Source organism: Protobothrops mucrosquamatus, unplaced genomic scaffold, assembly GCF_001527695.2.
Source record: "Protobothrops mucrosquamatus isolate PMUCROS unplaced genomic scaffold, P.Mucros_1.0 scaffold1498, whole genome shotgun sequence".
NCBI lineage: Eukaryota > Metazoa > Chordata > Lepidosauria > Squamata > Viperidae > Protobothrops > Protobothrops mucrosquamatus.
In genome coordinates this window covers 486,462-507,354 of record NW_015387672.1, presented here as the reverse complement: position 1 = coordinate 507,354, position 20,893 = coordinate 486,462, and the positions used below count along the sequence as shown (strand labels likewise).

The 20,893-nt window shown below is 34.9% G+C and overlaps 2 protein-coding genes across 2 annotated transcripts in view; one reads left to right on the top strand and one right to left on the bottom strand.

Annotated features, from left to right (window-relative positions):
• MLH3 (mutL homolog 3) overlaps positions 1-12,401 on the top strand; it is a 21,414-nt gene extending 9,013 nt beyond the window's left edge. The window contains exons 3-13 of the mRNA XM_015822216.1: positions 31-129; positions 873-943; positions 4,596-4,700; positions 4,943-5,015; positions 5,687-5,758; positions 6,488-6,596; positions 6,945-7,104; positions 7,831-7,854; positions 8,729-8,807; positions 11,098-11,249; positions 11,959-12,401. Of these exons, the coding sequence (XP_015677702.1) occupies positions 31-129; positions 873-943; positions 4,596-4,700; positions 4,943-5,015; positions 5,687-5,758; positions 6,488-6,596; positions 6,945-7,104; positions 7,831-7,854; positions 8,729-8,807; positions 11,098-11,249; positions 11,959-12,063 (1,049 nt within the window). The 3' untranslated portion in view covers positions 12,064-12,401. The remainder of the gene's footprint in view (positions 1-30; positions 130-872; positions 944-4,595; positions 4,701-4,942; positions 5,016-5,686; positions 5,759-6,487; positions 6,597-6,944; positions 7,105-7,830; positions 7,855-8,728; positions 8,808-11,097; positions 11,250-11,958) is intronic.
• Positions 12,402-12,423: 22 nt separating this feature from the next.
• On the bottom strand, positions 12,424-20,459 carry EIF2B2 (eukaryotic translation initiation factor 2B subunit beta). The gene is made up of 8 exons (XM_015822215.1): positions 20,294-20,459; positions 17,684-17,804; positions 17,089-17,237; positions 15,845-16,008; positions 15,430-15,525; positions 14,859-14,996; positions 14,127-14,193; positions 12,424-13,198 (listed from the first exon to the last, which is right to left on the bottom strand). Exons 1-8 carry the CDS (start codon positions 20,457-20,459, stop codon positions 13,041-13,043), a joined length of 1,059 nt encoding a protein of 352 aa, XP_015677701.1. The 3' UTR covers positions 12,424-13,040.
• Between the last annotated feature and the right edge of the window lie 434 nt (positions 20,460-20,893).

The following is a 20,893-nucleotide window of genomic DNA, read 5'->3' as shown; positions in this document are numbered from 1 at the left end:
ACATATCGAAGTAACCTGTTAAATATTTAGGGTTTCAGTGCAGGAGCCATCCCTTTCGAAGTGAGCTTATTGTGCCCTTCCTTCCAAAATCACAGAAAGAGAGGAGCTTGGAAAGTCAGGATTACAGAGGTAGGCCAAGTTTACTAGGGCATAAAATACTATGTTAAAGAATAAAAAACCAAATAATTCTGCAACTGTTCCAACAGAAACTTGGTATAATTTGAGATCTATTAACAATTAACCTGTATGAATCACATGATGTGTATAATTGGAAATAGCTTTTCTAGACTCGAAGTCATCTGCTGTATTACTGTGGATAATGTGAAGTGTTCAGTTCTATGTAAACAGTGTCAGTGGTTTGAAAATGAATGACTCAGTCTGTTTTAATTGTTTTGTTCTGGAAACAGGTTTAATTTTTCAGATCTTTATCAGCCAAAAATATTGAACAATTGTTCTGCTACTTTATTAGTATGTTTCCAGTTGAAATAAAGGAGGCAATGACTTCAAACATTCTTTTATAACAGAATACTTGTATTGTGTACTAAATTGTACACTAGATTGGAAAAAGAATCAGAATGTGTTTAGTACAAAATGTAAGGTTTTAATCTGTGTTTTTGTGTATGTATGTATGTATGTATGTATGTATGTATGTATGTATATAAGTATGCACAGACACACAAACAAACACAGATTAAAACCTTACATTATATATGATATATCATATTGTATTTGTTCCTTGATAGCAGGCATACTTTTTTTCTTGCACATAGTTAGTTTTTCATTTGGAATAATTTATTTTAATATATATATATACATGTCAAACATGATATAATTCTTATAATTTCAAGATTGCATGTTATCTTTTCCCTTAGATACACAAGAAGAATCTCTTCAGGGTCTGCTTTCAGAGTGGGACAATCCTGTGTTTGCTCAATATCCAGAGGTAAGTGATATTATGTAGCACTTATTTATTTATTTATTTTATTTTTTGGGTGACCCATCTTACCACAAAGTAACTCTGGGTGCCTTTCAATATTAAAAAGGATAAAACTACAAAACCTGTAGACAATACAAATAAAATACTATAAAAATATAATTACTCAATCCTAACTTAAAGATAGGGACGGAATCGGATGGAGGGGAGGGGAGATCTATTGTTAATCTATCAACCACCCCCAATGTGAAGCCGTCCCCACTGGAGACTCAGGCCAACTGGCAGAGTCAGGTCTTTAAACTCTTTAAGGTCAGGAGGGTTGAAGCCAACCTCAATTGTGAGGGGGGGGGGCACAAGATATTCCAAAAGGCAGGATTGACAGCAGAGAAAGCTATTATTTGTTCAGAATTACTTGTATTTTATATTATAATTTTAGAACTGATTAAACTTACCCATTTTATTATTTACTGGTGTAGGTTTTAAACCACGTATTCATTGTTCAAAGCAATTCAAAAGTAGAGGAAAATGTATGTAACATGGTCACAAATAAAACCCCAGATTCTTATTTTTAGTGTTGTATCTATGATACATTATGTTGTTAAAATTTACTATTTTAAAGTTTATAATTAGTTTTATTTGTAATTTTTCAAAAAGTGTTTTCCCAATTTACTTGATTACTAGATTATTATAAGACCCATGTGTATCCTAAAATAACTGTGGAGCTCTCTCCAAATTTTTTCAATCCATTCTGGCAATTAAATAGATGGGTAGGGTATGGTCCCTAGCTGTATATGGAAACCTTAAGGCTGTGTGCTAATTCTGTAAGGCTACACACATATTGTAAATACATTACTTCCTATTTGAACTTGGCTGAGTTAAACAAAACAAAACAAAACAAAACAAAACAAAACAAAACAACAGAAGTCTGCACTTGAAAGAGAGATTAACAGGAGGTTCTAGGGCTGTAGGCTCAACTGGGAATTCAAGGGAGAAGAAACATTTTGGAAGAATGCAGTGGCAAAGCATTTTCATATTATTGGCAAGTAAATTGTGATTTCTGGGGAAGATATGACGAACTGAAGACCTGTTCCATGGAATCTCCCTGGATAAAGAGAAAATGGGAGATTGCCCACATGGCTCAGATGGCTGCTGTTTGTGAGGAAACCATAGGACAGTGATTTTCTGTGAGCACAGAGAGACAGTAGGATCAGCCATCTTGTTCTCAATTATGGAAGACCCTTTTAAATGAAACTAACTTTGCAAATCTTACTTTCTAAGCACTTTTGGAACTATAACACTATTAACTATCTCCAGTCCTTTTTTTGTAAAAAAAAAAAAAAAAAAAAAAGGTGCCTGAACTCTCACACATGTCATACAACCCGCCTTGCCTACCCTACAAGGTTCCATCCAAAAAAGGTGCCCTATCTTAAAGTTATTACTGATCTTTGGAGTGATTAGTTTGAAAAGTTTTAATTTGTTGAATTTGTCTGTAACTCTGAACAAAACAAAAAAATACTGTAATTATAAGCCTAAGAATGGAAAGAATTTGAAATAAACAGCAAAAAGCTAAATAAGGTTTTGATCTAAGAAAGTTGTAAATAGATTAAGGGACCAGATAAATTTGGAATATTGATTTTTACTATATGCTTTGGGAGTTGATTATGAAGAATAATCAGCTTCTAGTGAGAAACAAATTTGTTTTGGTTGTTTTAAGAACAAACAAAGATAAGTAAAGGTTGATTTTAGAAATTGGACGGTAAAGGAAATTAAAGCTCCTAAGTGAAGAAAAATATAAGCTTGGTTTTTTTTACTGAGAATTAACAAAATGAAGCAAACACTGTAACACTGAAAATATAAAAGAAGATTTTTGAAGAATGGAGCCAGAAGTTAGTAGCCACATATTATAAGTGTCAGATCACATGCTAATTTTATAATATGTATCTTTTTTTAATCCAGAGCAAATAAACTAATTTTATATTTCTTCCTTTTACTTCTAACAGTCTTACGTTTTAGTTCATTCAAAAATTGTTGAATGGTTTGATTTTTTTGTCCCATCACACACATGTCTTCAATGCTTTAACAAGCCTCTTTTGTAAAACCAATAAGAAAAAATTATACAGATTATTCTCTTGGTTTGCCATTTGTATTTCCCTTTTGATTTTTACAGCATCAGTCTGTTTCTTTTGTATATTCAGTAAATAATCATTTTCCAGGTTGATATCTTGTCTTTCATTTGTAAATCCACTTTTGATACTATCTCTGTCTTGGCAGACAAAATTTGTTCCACATCTGTTATTTCTTGAATAATATCATTTGGACATAGTAGCATCTTCTTTCCTTACTGCCTGCTTCTCTTCCTGCATTCTGACACTATGTATGCTATAAAGGTAGCCTCTTTACCTTGGCCTTGAGCCTGTCTGTATAGTTTGTCTAAAGTGGCGATGCTTTAGCAGGGATTCTTGCAGCCAAGGGCCATATAATTAAAAACATTATTCTTGTTTATTGAAGAAAGGATTAAATAATGGCTCTAAGGTATTCATTTGTCCTCTAATTCCCTGCCCCCACCCCGGAAAAAAATGACCCATTGTTTTTGGTGTATCCCTTTAAAGCAGTGGTTCTCAACCTATGGGTCGTGACCCCATTTGGGGTCGATCGACCATTTCACGGGGGTCGCCAAGCAAGGCTGTCCGCCATTTTTTCCCCCTTTTCCGGCGGGTTCCTTACCTCCCTTGAGCTGGGCCATCTGGTGGTCGGCCTGCTCCATCTCTGCCGCTTGCCAGCTACGCCTCGGCCGGCGCAGGGGGCGGAACCACGCATGTGCGGCGCTCCCGGGCAGGGAAAGTCCTCGACTTACGACCGGTTGGGTAGTCCTCGACTTACGACCGGTTTAGTCCTCGACTTACGACCGGTTTAGTCCTCGACTTACGACCAGTTTAGTCCTCGACTTACGACCAGTTTAGTCCTCGACTTACGACCGGTTTAGTCCTCGACTTACGACCGGTTGGGGTCGTGGCATTAAAAAGGTTGAGAACCACTGCTTTAAAGAATAGTGTGTGTCTAAAATGCTGCAATACCTGATACATTCATTTCACTCATTAGATTTCCCAAAACCAACCTCTTCGTGATTTGTAATTTTTGTGATTCTGAGTTCTCCAGAAGATATTCTGAAGAGCCACAGAATGGATGGGCATCTATGACTTAGAGGGATTTAATTTGTTGAGCATCCAGAAGGGAGAAAACAGAGGCTTGGTAAAATTGTAGTGGCTGAGTCACAACCAGTTTTGTATTTAAAAAAGGAAACATTTACTTCTAAGAGGGAAGTTATTTTTTAAATTGTTACAAGGAGAATATTCCTAGCAAGAGTGGAGCTTGTTTCCCAAATCAGACTCTAGAACCGGGAATAAATTGTGATCATCACCATTAGCCTGAGCCAGGATAATTGGATTATTATTAAGGATAATTAATTCTGACCCTCAAACGCAGTTAAGAATCTTTGCATTCTGTTTGTAGAGTGATACCTAATTACTATATAGTGCACTATAGTTTTATTTACTTTTTATATCTATATCAAATAGGTTGATACTAAAGTGGGGATATTATTTTATAGTCTACCATTTGTTTATCTAGTAACAATCCTAAGAAGTGATTATTTATCTTACAGGTTGCTCTGGATGTTAGCAGTGGGCAGGCAGATACCCTTGCTGTGAAAATACATAACATTCTCTATCCTTATCGATTCACTAAAAAGATGATTGATTCTCTGCAGGTAAATGTGTTAGTATCTATGTAAATAGTAGCGTTGCAATTATCACTTGAAAGAGAACATTTGTACAATATACATTTATTCTGGGTTGTAGCAATCTATGGTAAAACAGTGGTACTGTTAGCAAATAGAAATTTACAGATGCATGTTAACAATGTCAACATCTAATGAAATCACGTCTTTTCATTTATGCTATAGAATTATTCTGTTTTTAAAAACTGTTCTTATTTTTGAATAATGTATAGGTTCTTAATCAAGTGGACAATAAATTTATTGCGTGTTTAATGAATACTAGGGAAGAAGAGAATGAACGTGCAGGTAAAAATGCAATTTCTTCTTATAAAAGAAATATTTGAACTTTCTGTAAAATTTAAAACGTGTTTTAAAATTTACTTATACATGAGATAATTAACTGCGAGAAAAAACCAATTGAACAAAATCTTGCATGTTGTTTCCTAACCATTTTAAATCATCCCAATTTATTCATTGAATAGAGTTTAAAAAAATAAAACTGGAAAATCTAATAATAATGCTTTATTAAATGTATATGCTGCCTAACTTCGAGCAACTCTTTTATACAGATTGTAATATTGAATTGCTACATCCTATATGTATATGTATCTATTCAGTACAATATTAACTGGAAAATAACTACACACATTGGGTTATGATGTGTGGCAGAACAATGTTTATAATTTGACTTCATTGGTAATATCAATTCAAGAGTTTCAATCTTAGTTGAAATAATATAATTAGGTGAGCTCCAAAACATTTTCTTGCAATTGTTCTGTTCCCTCAAAGGAAGATAGAAGCTGAACTGAAAGATTTCCAGCTCAAATTTCTATTTGTTTGAAAAGCTTCGCATATAAGCTTGATCCAATTGCTGTTCTACATTCTAACCTACCTCACAAGCTGAGGATAAAGTGAGGTTAAATTTAGAACTGGTGTTAGGTGTTAAGATGATGAAGACACTATTTTTATGGCTCTAGATGGGAATCTTCTTGTACTTGTGGATCAGCATGCAGCCCATGAGCGTGTCCGTCTTGAGCAACTTATCACAGGTATAGCTTCCGATGGTCAAAGAAAATATTTTTACAGCTGATAAAATAAGCTGGAAGCTGAAAAATCAAATTTATTGAGACACAAATGTACATTAATAATAAATATATATTAATTTAATTATCACTGCTGATTAGGAATTACTATATAGACTTTATTGTAGGTTCTGTAAATATTTTAGTAGAATATGAATAATTTCCATTTTGTCTACTGTGGAGAATGACATTTTTGAGCTTTACAAGAACCTGATCATAGTTATGAAAGATAGCAGCAAGTCTTGTAATTTATAATAGTTCATTGACCTCCATATCAATAACAGCTATGAATTTCTTAAAATGAAGAGTCCAAGAGAAAACTTTCTGGCTGTGGCCTGGCAGTAATAATTAGCCAAGAATGGGAAAAACTCTTTGGGATGTAAGAAGTGTATATTATAGGTTTTAAATGGAGTCATTTATAGTTACAACAGTTTATTATTTCAGGGATGATAATTTTTTGATGGAAATCTTATAATAATTGATATCTCTTAGAATGGCCTTGGTTACTGTAGGCAGTTACATTAACATTAACATGTAACATTAACAAGATTGCTGCCAAGGATAAATAATATTTCTTCTTTAATAGCGTAGTATAGGTTGCCTTTCAGTTGCTGGGTAGAATAATATTTAGTTTCTTAGTGAATATATACTGTCTTCCAATCATCATGAACAATGGTTTTGTTGGTTTATTATTAGATTCCTATGACAAGCAACATGAAGCACTGGGCAAGAAGAAATTATTGGCTTCCACTTTGTGTCCCCCATTGGAGATTGAAGTAACAGAGGATCAGAGAAGACTCTTGTGGTTAGTACTACTCAGAGCATCCAACATATTGACTGTTCCTTTAAAAAATAAGGGTGCTTTCAGATTAGACTTTTATTGTGAAATTGTTATATTAAAACTTAGTCTTCTGAATTGAATTAAAAATAATCTGAATTGGATAAGATCCTATAAAATAAAGAACATAATTGTATTGCTGAACTGACCAATGAGTAAATGGTCTATAATAGTCTCTCCACAAACTTTGACTCAAGAAGTGATTGGTCTTTATAAATTTGAAATTTGAAGTAATTTGTAGTTCAGGAGTTTCAACACTGGAAGAGAACTAAAGTATTAGAGGCTGATCTTTAGAATTTTTGTTTAACTGTGCAGGTGCTGTCATAAAAGTCTGGAGAACTTAGGCCTTGAATTGCTGTTTCCAAAAAACAATCTCTCTCAGATTCTTGTTGGCAAAGTGCCACTGTGTTTTGTGGAGAGAGAGGCTAATGAATTGCGCCGTGGAAGGCATACTGTGACTAAGAGAATTGTGCAGGTGAGGTGTGAATGTAGTATTATATGATGCTTGCCCTAATTCATTATTCAGCACAAATTTTGGAATTTCTAGCTACATAAAAATGTATCTTCCAATTGTTCAATATTTTACTTTTACGCTAGAAATCTGGATAAAATCCTGAAAATGTAAGATAACACGTAGAGTGAGAAAACTTATGCTTTTAATTGCTTTTGTTTTAGACTAAAGTTACGATTAGCAATTCTGGGCCAGGATGATCTGTGGAAATCAGATGTTCTCTTGCAGCATATCTGGTCTTTGAAAAAGCTGTTCAACCATTTGGGGTTTTTTTAGGTTTTTAGTTGTTTGGCTCAAAAAAAAAAAGATAGAAAAGCACTTTCAAGAATTGTCTTGAAGTCTTCATTGTTAATCAGAATAACCCTGGTACTTCTGAGTTGGTCCTGATTGTAGCTTTTCTAATAAAGAAGTGAGCTATGAGCTATTTTCCCCTCCAGTTGGTTTATGTGTATATTTCCAAACAATTACTGTGTTTACTTTGGAAAAAATATATACTCAGTTTCTGATAATAGTGGCTTTTACAAAGAATTCACTGAGAACTTGTATTTTTTAAAATTTAAAGTATATATCATTGTATTCTGATATTTCTGTTATTATTATTTGATAATCTTTTTTTAGATGATAACATTTCTTTGTGAACATGAAACAGAAACTGAATTCTGACATTATATCTTGTTTATATTTTTTCAGGAGTTAATTCAAGAACAAATTGAGGTATGGTCTTTGGAAGATAATATATGTATGTACTTTAAGAATGCTATGAGATGGAAATGTTTTACTAATTAAATTTAAAATGAGAACATGTACTACATTTGATTTTCTATACAATTTTGGTAGGTTCCTGTTTTCATCAGTAGCCAAAATAGGCACTTGAATTCGCTTATTCATTATGTTGCTTAGTATAAAAAAGCATATCCAGAGAGCAAGAATTTTCCAGAATAATTTAATTATTTAACTAGGGAATCCATCTTTATTTGCCGTCAAAGGGAATTTCTATAAGTGACTTGAAAAACCATGGCATGTTCCACACGGATTATTATTTTGTTGTGAAGATTTGAGAACAGACTTACATTTATATATACCATTAAAAAAGTAATCAGTGAATTGGTTCATGCAAGCTGATTCTCATTTTATAATGTGAATAATTATAGAGGAAAACAATTGCAAAATCAGCATCAGGAATAAAAAGTTGTATCAAATTCATCTGTTTGAACATGACTCCAGATCAGTAATAACATGTGCAACCTTTTTACCTCAAGAGTTTCTGAATAACATGCTGGAAATAAGTTGATATATCTAGGACAATAAATTTAATTTAGGTATATTAAAATTATATATAATATTATTAAACTCAAATTAGTACATTTAAGTACAGTTTAATTAAATACTTCCCATTATTTTCTTCTTCTATCGTATGAAAAAATAAAAAATAAAATAAAATTTAGCAGCAGCTTTTGGCATTCTGGCACTATAGCTAAGGTTTTCAAAGGCTACAGGTTGTAATTTGTAGTTCTCATCCTATCTGACTACTAGTACTTTTCGTTCTTAAACATTTTTAGAAAATCAAGTAATATCCTTCTGTTTTCAGTTACTACAGACAACTGGTGGGGCACAAGCGACATTACCATTAACCATTCTGAAAGTGCTAGCTTCCCAGGCCTGCCATGGTAAGGAAAATATTTTTATGCCTTTTTGTTCTGAAGCAAACATGCTATCACTGAAAAGTCAGCCGTAAAAGAGAACAACAGCGATCCATTATTTTTCTTGCTGAAGAATTTGGGACATAATTTACACATTGGCTATGCTTTAGATATATGTCAATTTTCTGAATAATTCTGAATCCGGAGGCAAACAGAACCAGCCTTTATCACCTGCACTTGGAGCCTTCTCTGATTCCCACCCAGGACTCACCAGGGTATAATTTTCCCAAGTGCCCCTGACAAAATCCCTGATGATTTGAACTGGAATTTGATCATTTGATTTTCTAGCAAATGAAAGACATTACAGCCGATTCTTCATGGAGGAATTCTTGCAGGGGAAGGAAGCTCTGCATGCTGGTCCCAAGCCAGCATTCGGCTTCCTTCTTTGCCTGTATATGGATATATATTCTCTAATTTAGCAGAGAAGCTGCCAAAAGATGATGCCACCAAAATGGCTTATTCCAATTTGTAATCTGAGGCTATAGGATGCCAGAAATTTCAGAAGGATAAATCCAACATAATTTTCTTCCTTGTCCCATTTTGCTAATCAGAAAGCTGTTTTTGCCAGTGAAAACGTCTGATTGCGGAAGAACCAAACAAAAGATGGTGGGCGGCTTGTGGGATGAGCAGCAATACAGTGAGAAGTCCAGAGAGACATCCATTGGATCAAATGGCTGTCCCCAGTATGGGAGGAAACCTAGGCCAGCCCTAAAGTATATGTTACAGTTTCAGCAGGTTACATAGATATCTTAGTTTCCCACTGGTTGTGTTCATAGAACCAGAGTGGTTAACGATCTAGCAGATGCATTTGCACAAATACAATATTTGGGTTTTTTAATCTTTTATTTCTTTTTGCAATGTAGTATTTTTTCAAATATTTTTATGAGGAATTATAAATGAAATAAATAAAAGCAAATGTAAACTATGTCAGTCATTCCTTGCTAGCAAAAGTCCAATAAGGGAAACAGGATATAACTGTTTTCTTTTTTTAGCCTTTTAGAATAAGCCATCTTTATAACTATTTCCCTCTTTTAGCCAAATAGAATAAATCAACTTTATATATCTTCCCTGAATTTTTCAGGGTCTCACTTTTTAATCCCCTCAGAAAAAGGCCCAGAACTAGTTTTCTTTTCATCTGTTCTTCTAGTCACAAGTCTTTCAATATTTATCCTTTCATGTGTCTGTCTCCATGAAATCTTTCTAGACCTTAACAAAATTATTTTATATATCTAGTAAGAAAAAATTATCCAAATACATTTCTTGGTACATCTCCTTTGGGGAATAAATCATCAGTATGCACTATATGTCCATATCTTTCTCCATATCACTGCTTATCACAGTTAAATCTCTCTTCAAACTAATTTCAGAATTATCAGTTAAAGCTTGTTCTATAACTTCATTAAAACATTTGTTCATTTTATCAAGAAGTTTGTCTATGTGCTCAAAAACATTGGCAAAAAAATGTTCAATAACTTTTTTATTATAGAATTCTGCTCCGTTCTTTTCTTTATCCTCTAGTTGCCTCTAGTATTCAGCCTTTGAGGGCCCCTTACCACAAAATCCCAAAACAAAACACTATTTTCTTCTGAAAAAAAGCATTCTAATTAAATCAAAGCTAAAATTCTAAATGAAACTGGACCTTTAATTCATCATTAGCAATCAGAAATCTATATTGCAAGTACCCCTTTACTGTATTATCCACAACCTCCCCCCATACACAGGTAATTCTCAATTTACAACCATAATTAGGACTGGAATTTCCATCACTAAGTACAGAATCATGACTGATTTTACTACATTTTTTGACATGATCTTTAAGTGATACACCAGGCTTCCTCCATTGACTTTGCTTGTCAGAAACCCCCTGTAATTAACACAAATGGCAATTACATGACTCTGGGATGCTGCAACCATAATAAATACATACCAGTTGCCAAGCACCTGAATTTTGATCATGCAACCACGCTGCAATACTTGTAAATACTTGTAAATACTTGTATTATGACTGGTCATAAATAATTTTTAGCACCATCGTAACTTTAAAAAGTTATTAAATGAATGGTCATAACTACGTGACTTGTTTTGGGGGGGGAAAAGGAAAAGGAAAAAAGAGGAAATCAATTGTTCTGAAAAAAAATACCTTTTTTTCAAAAAAATGAGGAAATAAATTGTTTTAGAAAAATAAAAAAATAGTTTTTGGAAAAAAGATGAAATAAATATTTCACCACAAAACTCTCCTACTCTTCATTCTTTTTAGGTGCTATTAAATTCAACGACAGCTTGACTTTAGATGAAAGTTGCCATCTTATGGCTTCTTTGTCATGTTGTCAACTGCCTTTCCAGTGTGCTCATGGGAGACCTTCCATGTTGCCTCTTGCAGATGTGGATCATTTGCAGCAGGAAAGTCAGGTAAGCCACAGAGCATGTAAGATGCACATTGTGTTGACTCTTCACTGCTGAAACTGTGTGTCAGTTTCATCTACAATGGGCCTTGGTTAAATAGAATCATGGCTGTGAGATGGGCGACTCTATACATTGTTTAAATAAGTAAATAAAAATGAATAAAATCCCTTCTTGCAGTTGAATGTTCTAAGATATTTAACGTCAGCTGAAGAACTTTGTCTTCTTTTAATCTGTAAGATGCAATTGAAAGAATGTCAAAGTGTGATATTGCCCAAAGATCTTGTGTCCCGAGGGATTATAGCCATAGGAAAGACAATGTGATTCATGTCAATAGATAGCTGCTTTTCCTATTTTTGTGCCTGCATTCTTTGAAAATGTAAAGGTAAAAAGGTCCTTAAATCAAACTCTATCCCTAGGACTTATAGTTTCTCAAACTGCGCAGTTGTTTACCATCAAAATTCAGCAGCAAACTGCATTATGGATCCTGCAGAGTTGACAGCAATTTAAGGGTAAATTCTGGAGAAATCACAGAAAGACTTAGGAAGGTCATATATAACCTGCAAGTTTTTGATCCCTGCTGTATTTCATGCCAAATAATATGCAACAAATTTGAACATTTGTTAATCCGAATGCCAATTATTAATAGAGGATTGTCTGGGTCATTCTCTTAATTAATTATTGTCACTAAATCATTGGCATTTTTTTTCCCTTACAGCCAAAACCTAATCTGGCCAAATTAAGAAAAATGGTTAAAGCCTGGAAGCTTTTTGGAAAAGAAAAAGAATCTACTTTTGAAGTTGAAGCCTCAGCAGTTCTATGAATACAGATGCTATCTAAACTCTCATTTTTGTACTATGAATTCCCTGGTATTATGGAAGATGAAAATTCAATATTTGGAAAGCAGTCTAATACTTTGGAACATCTGTGTGGGAGCCAAAAATCTGTTCTCTTGTGGAATATGGAGTAATTTCATGTGCACTGGAACTATTTTGGTAATTTGAAAAAAAAGTCTTATTTTTTTAAAAATAATGAATCCTTGCCTCTTTTTACCAAAGTAGTTTCACATATTTGCAGTAAGTTCAGCAAAATTCTGACTTAAGCAATAATTCTCGTATTTTGTATCAATTCATAAAGGGAGCTAAATTTCTAGTGCAGCTTGTACTTTTTTTTAACAAATTACTATTTAAAAACAGGCTTCCATCATTTTGCTATTGCTAACATGCAGCATAGATTACCTATCTATTAACTCTAGATGAAACAAAAGTGGGAACAGGCTCCTATGCTATAGGTTAAGAAGCAATGTAACTACCATTTCATATTTAGTCGGTTTTCTATCTCCTTTTTGAAGCTTTTTCTACTGTATATATTATAGAGAACCTTTCTCAACTATTTAAGAGCAATGCCTTCTTTCATGACGTCAAAGATAAGCAATTCTGATATCCAAATGTTTTAAACTAGAGTACAGTTCTCACAATTCTTTGTCACTGACCATAAAAGCAGATGTTTATGGGAACTGAAATCCAAAGTACCTGGGGGACTTTAAATTGGCTATTCCTGAATTAGTATGGCACTGGCTTATGAAGACTTTAGAATGTTGTGGGATATTACTAATAAAGTTATTGGAAGAAACCTAGAACACAAGGAATTCTCATGCCGATAGAGATAGTGCAGTTAAAAAAAATGCTTTTGAAGAAACACTTTCATTTTCTGTAGTTTATTTATTTCCCCAATGAAAATATTGGTATTTGTTATATCACCCATTTATGCTGAAATAAATTAAGCCCATAATGCAAAGTTTCAAAGTTCACGATCATCAGGATGATAAAGTTCGCTCATAAGACGATAGATATAAGAAGGAGCATTGCCTCCAATGTTTGAAATGAAGAGTGTGATAAGTTCTGGAGGAACGTAGTCAAAAACTGGACAGTAAACATTGACCTTTGATAGAATCTCTCCTGAAAGAAAAAGATTTACATGATTGAAAAATGACCAATAACGCAAAAAGAGAGATTGGGTGACCAGCAGTTATAAAAACCCAGAGTAAAAATCAATTTACTCTCATATTATTTAGAGTAAATTATTTGCACTTAGGTCCATTGAAACCACTGAAAAATAGTTTAAAAACCTACTTTCAATGTAAATGCATTCAACTGAGAACTTAGTTACAGGCATAAATCTATGTGTGTTGGTCTTCTCCCTTAAAACAAGACTTTGCTAGGAGAGGGGAGACTGCTTACCTAAAACTTCTATTTTGCCTTGAAGTTCTGAGACTAGATGGAATATCTACCAGCCCCTCAGACTAGCATAGGTATTTTCCCTCCCACTGATTTACAGAAGGAAACAACAAGTGTTGGAGCATAAGCACCAATGAAAACATGGCAACTGGTAGTTCCATCTAGCTAATTTGTTCATATAGTCTAGCTGCCAGAGTGGTTCCATGATGAGAATTTTCATTAGAAAAGGTTGGATGCTACATATAGCAATAGTACTTAAGACTATATACCGCTTCACAGTGCTTTACAGCCCTCTCTAAGCGGTTTACAGACTCAGCCTATTGCCCCCAACAATCTGGGTGCTCATTTTACCGACCTTAGAAAGATGGAAGGCTGAGTCAACCTTGAGCCGGTGAGAATCGAACTGCTACAGCTGGCAGCCGGCAGAAATAGCCTGCAGTACTGCATTCTAATCACTGCACAAACACGGCTCATATCCTAAATTCCAAGTTGTAAGCAAGGGCCTCCAATCTGAAGGCTGACTAATTTTACACAAATTAGATGGGGATCACACTAAGAAAAACTGAACAGGGCCAGAATCCACATTTTGTGCTCTCTTAAGTGATAAAATTAATATTTCTCCATACGTCTCAAGTAACAAAGAATTTACCTTCTGTAAAAGGCAATACTTCCTGTGGAGAGACAAACTTGTGGAATGAATCCTCTTCATTAAGAAACTGAAAGTGAGAACAGCAAGAGACAGAAGGATTAGACATAATCTCATCTACTGAATATTACCCTGCTCTGTAACATAGGTTAGGGGACCTCAAACTTCATTACACCACAATCCCCTCAAATGAGAAATATTTCTCTATAATCCTACTGTAAATAAAACTAACAAAATAAATGAATTCAAAAACCTGTTTTGATTGCCCACTGTTTTTGATAGATGGTTAGATCCAAAGATTTAACCATTTCTCAGAACTTACCCAGGGTTTTGTTCCTCACTTTAACTGAGCAAGCATTTTGTCAATTTCAGTTAAACCTGAAGAAAGTTTTGATAGTACTCCTACTTTGCTTCCAAAGGACTGATCAGCGTTTTAAAAGTAGCAGTCCCACCTTGTAAATTGCTAGCAACTTGTGGGGATGGGATGGGGGATGGGGAGATCACAACCACTGTTTGAGAATCCCTGCTGTGTGCCATAAATTATGTTAGAAAAATACATCATACGGCTCATCGTTTCACTGACTCAGATTCTTCTCCGAAAAGTACACCGCTTGCTTGCAGACCACTAGCAGGATCCCATTTTTCCAGTGCATTCTTATTTATCTTTACATCATCACGCTGGCACTTTTGTATTTCTCTGAACCAAAGACACCGTTCAAAAATCACTGCACTTGCCTGTGGTGTGAGTTTGAACATGGGTGCACAGACAATGAGAGGGGTAGAATGGTGTTTGGCTGCTAATGCCAGAGTATGAGTTCCACTGACAGCTATTAATGCGCCATTGGCCAAAATGGTTTTTGTTCCAATGATAACCTGCAAAATACAAGGGGACAATGAAAACTGCTTGTCATAACAAAATAAAAATTAATCTACATAAGATTAATAAATATTCTTTTTCTACATCATAATCTAAATGTTGGTTGACAGAAAAAACATGGTAAATTGTGGTCACATGACTGCGGGATGCTGCAAACAGTCATAAATGTCAGTTGGTTGCCAAGAGTCCAAAATGCAACCACGTGACCATGGGATATGTGTGTGTGGCTATCGAAACTTTGAATGGTTGCTAAGCAACTGGCCAGAAGTTGAAGACCACCTGTAAAAAGAAATCTGGATAAAGATACAATTGGTATGATACTGAATCACCAACAGTACAATGTGCAAGATACACATATGAAAGTCTATGATTCAGCAACAAGAAAACATGTCAATTCTAAAGAGGCAAACTCAACTCCAAGAAGCCCACCTTGTTGACTCGAGACATGACAGCAAAGATGGCAGCATCACTCATGACTGTGGTTTCTATATTCTCTTTAGACAAACTGACAGCCATTTCATGGCCCTGCAAGGAAAAAAAAGATGTGGAAAGATTAATATTTGGGGAGATACAACAAGTAAACATTGTGAGCTACGCATTCTGAAGCTTCTTAAATGCATATTATCAAGCTAGGCCACACAAACAATTCCAGTAAGTTCAGCAAAAGAAAGGAAATGCAGTGAGATATCTGGCTGGGTAATTTTTAATTGTGTAAGCAACAGTGCATTTCCACTTCACCAAGTCTACACATTTTATCATAGTATATTTTTATTTAAAATGATGTTCCATGTTAAGCATTAACACCAAACAAGAGCAAAGAAGTTGTCACAAAACAAGCCTTTACCTGGCAAAAGGGTGCACATTCAGCCACAATGACATGGAATTTCCTTTTACGTGCTGCCTCTTTCAGGAAAGCCTCCACTGTGCGTGAATAACCAATAGTCATAATCACCTCATTGGAGTGGATGTGTTCCAAAGCCTGGGTGGAAATATTTTCGGTAGTGCTCTCTACAAGGAAAAGAAATCGAGTCATGAGAGAAGAGACAGACACAACACAAATTTGCCTGGAAGACATCAATCAACATTTCTCATAATTTCCTATACATAAATCTCTAATCTAACTGAGATGGTTATGAAGACTTACTTAATAGATAAGTCTATATTTCCTAGAATTCTCAATTGATAAAATCAGTAGTCATGAATAACTGGAATATAGTAATAAAAATTGGTTGGAAAAGCCTAAAGTAGAATGTTTTAAAGACATTTTTAAAAGACCACCTAAATATTTGCTGACAGAATGCATAGGATAGGTATAGGCAATTTTTTTTTACTCTGATGGACACAAGAGAATTTTGAGATTATAATGTAGACTTTTTAAAAGAATAGTTGTTGGGTATATTGCACATTTTAAAAACCCATTCGGTTGAGCATGGCCAATCCTAAAAGATATTTTGACATGCAGACTATGCATGTCATCTTAATACCCACCCACCTACCTCTGGATTGCTCTATATCAGTATTTTTCAATCTTAGCAACTTTAACATGTATGAATTTCAACTCCCAGAATTCCCAGCTGGCCAGAATTCCATAATTTATTTTCTAAGACTGAAACGCATAAGCATTCTTGAAAATTATGTAAATTTTGGACGCTAGTATTTTGTTTTACAATATGCCAACATCTTATTTAAAATCAGGTAAGATTCTGTTGATTTTTAACAGATTAATGTATATTACATTACACAACTTAATTTGTCTTTGCAATTAAAATTGGAGAAAAGACTTATGTACAACCTGCTTAATGTCTTCAAATTGCATAGACAAAATATTTACTGTAAGGGTTGTTCCATACAAGGCAATTATTTCTTAGCATTGTTCAGTTTACAAATCAGGCTATACTGCCTTTGCATTGTTTAAAATGTAACTAGCACTAAAATCTTTCTACTGTATTCCCATTTAAATGGAAAAGATCTTTCTGCTGGTTGGAAGGCAGCTCAATGCTGCAATCTAGGATGTAAATTCAAAAATCTTATTTTACTAGGAATTATCTAATTTCTAATTTCTCCTATTCTACCACCAGCTTCTCTTACCAAGTTCAAGCAGCAGCTCTCTAATGGCATCAATAATATTGGCCCTTAGTGGCTGATAGCAGATCTTGAAATCTTCACTGAGACCTCCTGAGGTCAGAAGTTTGTGCAGAGATTCTTGCTGGTCACTCTCCTCACTACGTCCTCGAAGCCTGTGGAACAAATAATTTCAATCCAGCCAAAGTGAGAAAATGTAATCCTGATGGAAGCTTATACTATTTGCTAGTGTGGTTCCTTCAAAAGATTTAAGAACTTTAAAAGTCATGTCTCTTGGAGGAACATTGCTCATTGTTTAATAGAACAGACTGTCAAGCAAACAAAATAGGCTTAAGAAAACAGCTTTAATACAGGAAGAACCATATGGAAAGTAGTGCATACTTAAATAACTTGAAGGTTTAACAGCTTACAAGGGTGCACATTGCAAAAGTATACCTACAAAGAAATGTGAACAGTTCCTTTGTACAATCGAAGTTAAAAATATTAGGAAACATAAATGAGGTTAGGCTGATTTTGATTCTTCAAAATTAATATTACACAGAAAATATTTTCTCAGAGAGTGCCAAAATAGTGAAAATAGGACAAGCTAAAGCAAACTTACCTGCTGTATTCTTCACGAATTATCTTCAACACTCGTCTCACCATGTTACCTACAGTGGTCTCAGATGGTTGGGCTGCACTCATTCTCTTACCTTCCTTACGAATCAAGTTCATTAGTTCTCCTGAAATGAGAGGGAGATACATCTGGTAATTCCTTATATATCTACAGTTCAATTTATTTCTTCCCCTACATACTTACTTAACTTATATTCTATTCCTCTATCTTCTCAGTTAACTGGACCTTTTATCATCAACCTTTAACATGGGGCTTTTATACTATTACTTGACATTATGTGTACGCAGTTATCTAAATAAGAGTTTCCATGACTTGCTTGTTTAAACCAGACAATATTCTTGCTAATTTTAATCAACCAATCAACGTCAAGATTATACACTACAGGGCATAATGAGATATCAGGCTGCTTCCATCTTTCTTAACTTTTCTAAAGTCCCTCAAGATTTAGCTATGTCATCAGGCTTGGGGCCCCCCAGGGAATGGTGAGTTGTTGAGATGGCGCCACTATTGTTAATATATGTCATTCTCTCCTTGCCTTTTTAAAAACTATAATATTAATTTATTTAAATTGCTGTCTTTTATATTACTATTTTTTAATCTTTTTATTGTGGCAGTCCAGAATCACATTTTTGTGAGATAGGCAGCTATCTAGATATGATAAATAAACAAACAAACAAAATGCAATGGGAGATTGAATTACTAACTTTCATATCATATTTCTGTTAAAGCAGTATTCAGGAAATATTTATAATACAATAACTAAAAACCAAAAATAAAACTTTAAAAAGGAGTTTTGTCTTTTCTATAAACTATAGGAGTCAATACAAGTACTTAAAATAGAATATTCCTCGTATATGAGCAAAAGAGCACACATCTTTCAAAAAGCCTTCTCCTGCAGATTTTAATAATCAGACATTAATAATTATTAATATAGTCATTGATTCAATGTAACAAGTAGTTTGTTAAATAGCCAGCCCCTAAGCTTGAATTGAGCCAAGGAGATAACTGGCACTCATGAAAGCCTATCAATATTCAGGTAATACGTATCAGTAACTAAAAAATTCCATATTCTTTTCAAGTAGAGTTTGTACTGAGGTGTTTTACATATGAAATAACCTAGGTACAATTGCTACTAAATCCAATTGTACCTACTGTGTTAAATGTAATCAGGGCTTTTTTTCTCATAGAATGCCCAGAACGGAGTTCCGGCACCTTTTTGGGATGGAACCTTGTAGGGTAGGCAAGGCGGGTTGTATGACGTGTGTGAGTTCTGTCACCTTTTTTTTTTTTTTAGAAAAAAAGCACTGAATGTAATCCTGAGCATACAGTCTTTCCTACTGCTATTTAGAGGCAAGGGATAGCAAAGAATTCAGGAGTGTTCTAAGCTATGAAGCTATCTTTAAGTGAAAGCAGGCCTATTTCCAGATTAAACTGAATTTCAATATCCAAACCAGTTTTCTACTGACCAACAACTTCTTCATTTTGACTGGCAGTATCTATCACAAGATACTCCTCAGTAAGTTTTATTCAACTTTGACAAACTTCCATATCAGTTTTTTTAAATATTAGATAACATTAATGGCTCCTAACTATGAACTATTTATCGTAGAAACTTCATGGATATCAGCACTGTTTGCAGGAGATGTCAAAAGCTAAAAATATTTTTTAAACTACTTTTTTAAATTTATTCTATGCAGTCATTATGATAGTAAAAGAATAAGCTTTCTTTGCTACCTTCACTGCCTGGGAATAGTATTTACCTTATATTCAATATCCTTTGTTTTGAGATTTTATCATTTCTTCAGTCATCTTTCCCTAAATTCCCTCTTAAACTAAAATGGAAAGGATATTTTGAGGGTGCTATATTCACATAATATCTTTAAACACAAATTAGCCAGTTCATTATAATTAACCTAGCCCAACCCATATGATTAATTAGTTCAGTGTGTAAATATCCAAGCAACTAAATTAATTTGGTAAACCATCGTTAAGAACACCATCTCTTCCATGCTTCAGTAAAGGGGGAAGGAAACTTTGCAAGCTCGTTCAAGAAAACATGGGTGATACATCAGGTGCCTGGGGTGGACTTTAAGTTGTCCATCCTCATCTCTGCAAAATACCTTATTGACACATAGTTTGAAACTCTTTAGAAACGGATGTATCCATGCCAATGAAGTCACTTATGACTCCTCTACCTTCAGAGCTTCAGTTCCAAATACCAGAGAATATTTTGACAGATACATTTCGTCATTTACGGATTGGAGAAAGAAAACACTGGAATTTTACAATTAGCCTTTCTATAGATCAAACTTCCATGGCAATTGAATTTTTCTAGGTGGAAAGAAAAATTATATGCCTTGCAGTGGGCTTAAACAATAGTGTATTTCGCTGACTGAACCTATTACAGAGGAGCATCAAAGAAACCGACTGAATTAAGACTTAAGAAGTATTTTCACTTTTTCTGTCTTGGAAAGTAATTAGCCGTGTTTTCTGTTTTATGCCGGGCCGGGGATAAAGCCGGATCGAGGGAAAGAAGCTGAATCCAGCAGCCCGTGAGGGCATATATATAAGCCTGTGCCTACCCCGCTTGCTCACCAGCATTGTCCCAGCGCCCGTTCGCCACGATCTTCCGCAGCAGCCCCACCGTCCGTCGGGCCACCTCCCCTGAACGCGGCAACTTTCCGCCTCTTTTCAGAAGCATCACGAAGTCTTCGATCTGGCCGGAAAGTTCGGACTCCTTCTTGGTTGTCACGACCGACATGCCCGCGACTGAAGCTGAAAGGGCTGTAAAGATCTCAGCAGGGAACGAAAAAAACAGGCTTTGGTTGCAGACCGGACCTTCACAGAGCATCAGACGCCTTTCCGGGGAGGTGGGTTGCCATTGGACAGAACAGCTGGTTGGTGCCGCCCTTCCATGCTCAATCGTGAATTAAACGTTAGTTGAAAAAAACGGGGCGTTCCGATGTCATGAGATCGTCCCCCAAAAGTTCTGGTTATGGGGTGGCTTCTTGTTAAACCTCTTATAACCACAAAAGCGACTCTTCTTGCGCCACAACATTTAAACACGGAAAGAGCCAACCAAGCCATCGGGTCCAAAGGTGGGACGCCATCACCTTTTCAAATCTTGGGAATCCGAAGAAATGTTAACCTTTGCATTTGTGACAGATATAAATCAAATATATAAATAAAATGAGA

Bases quoted from the DNA above. Each gene is read 5' to 3' on its own strand.
- EIF2B2 (XM_015822215.1), bottom strand. From the start codon at position 20,459: ATGTCGGTCGTGACAACCAAGAAGGAGTCCGAACTTTCCGGCCAGATC. The intron at 17,238-17,683 runs GTAAGTTTGCTT...TTTGTTCCACAG, and splicing joins ATTCGTGAAGAATACAGCAG to GCTTCGAGGACGTAGTGAGG. The intron at 16,009-17,088 runs GTAAGAGAAGCT...TTTTCCTTGTAG, and splicing joins AGAGCTGCTGCTTGAACTTG to AGAGCACTACCGAAAATATT.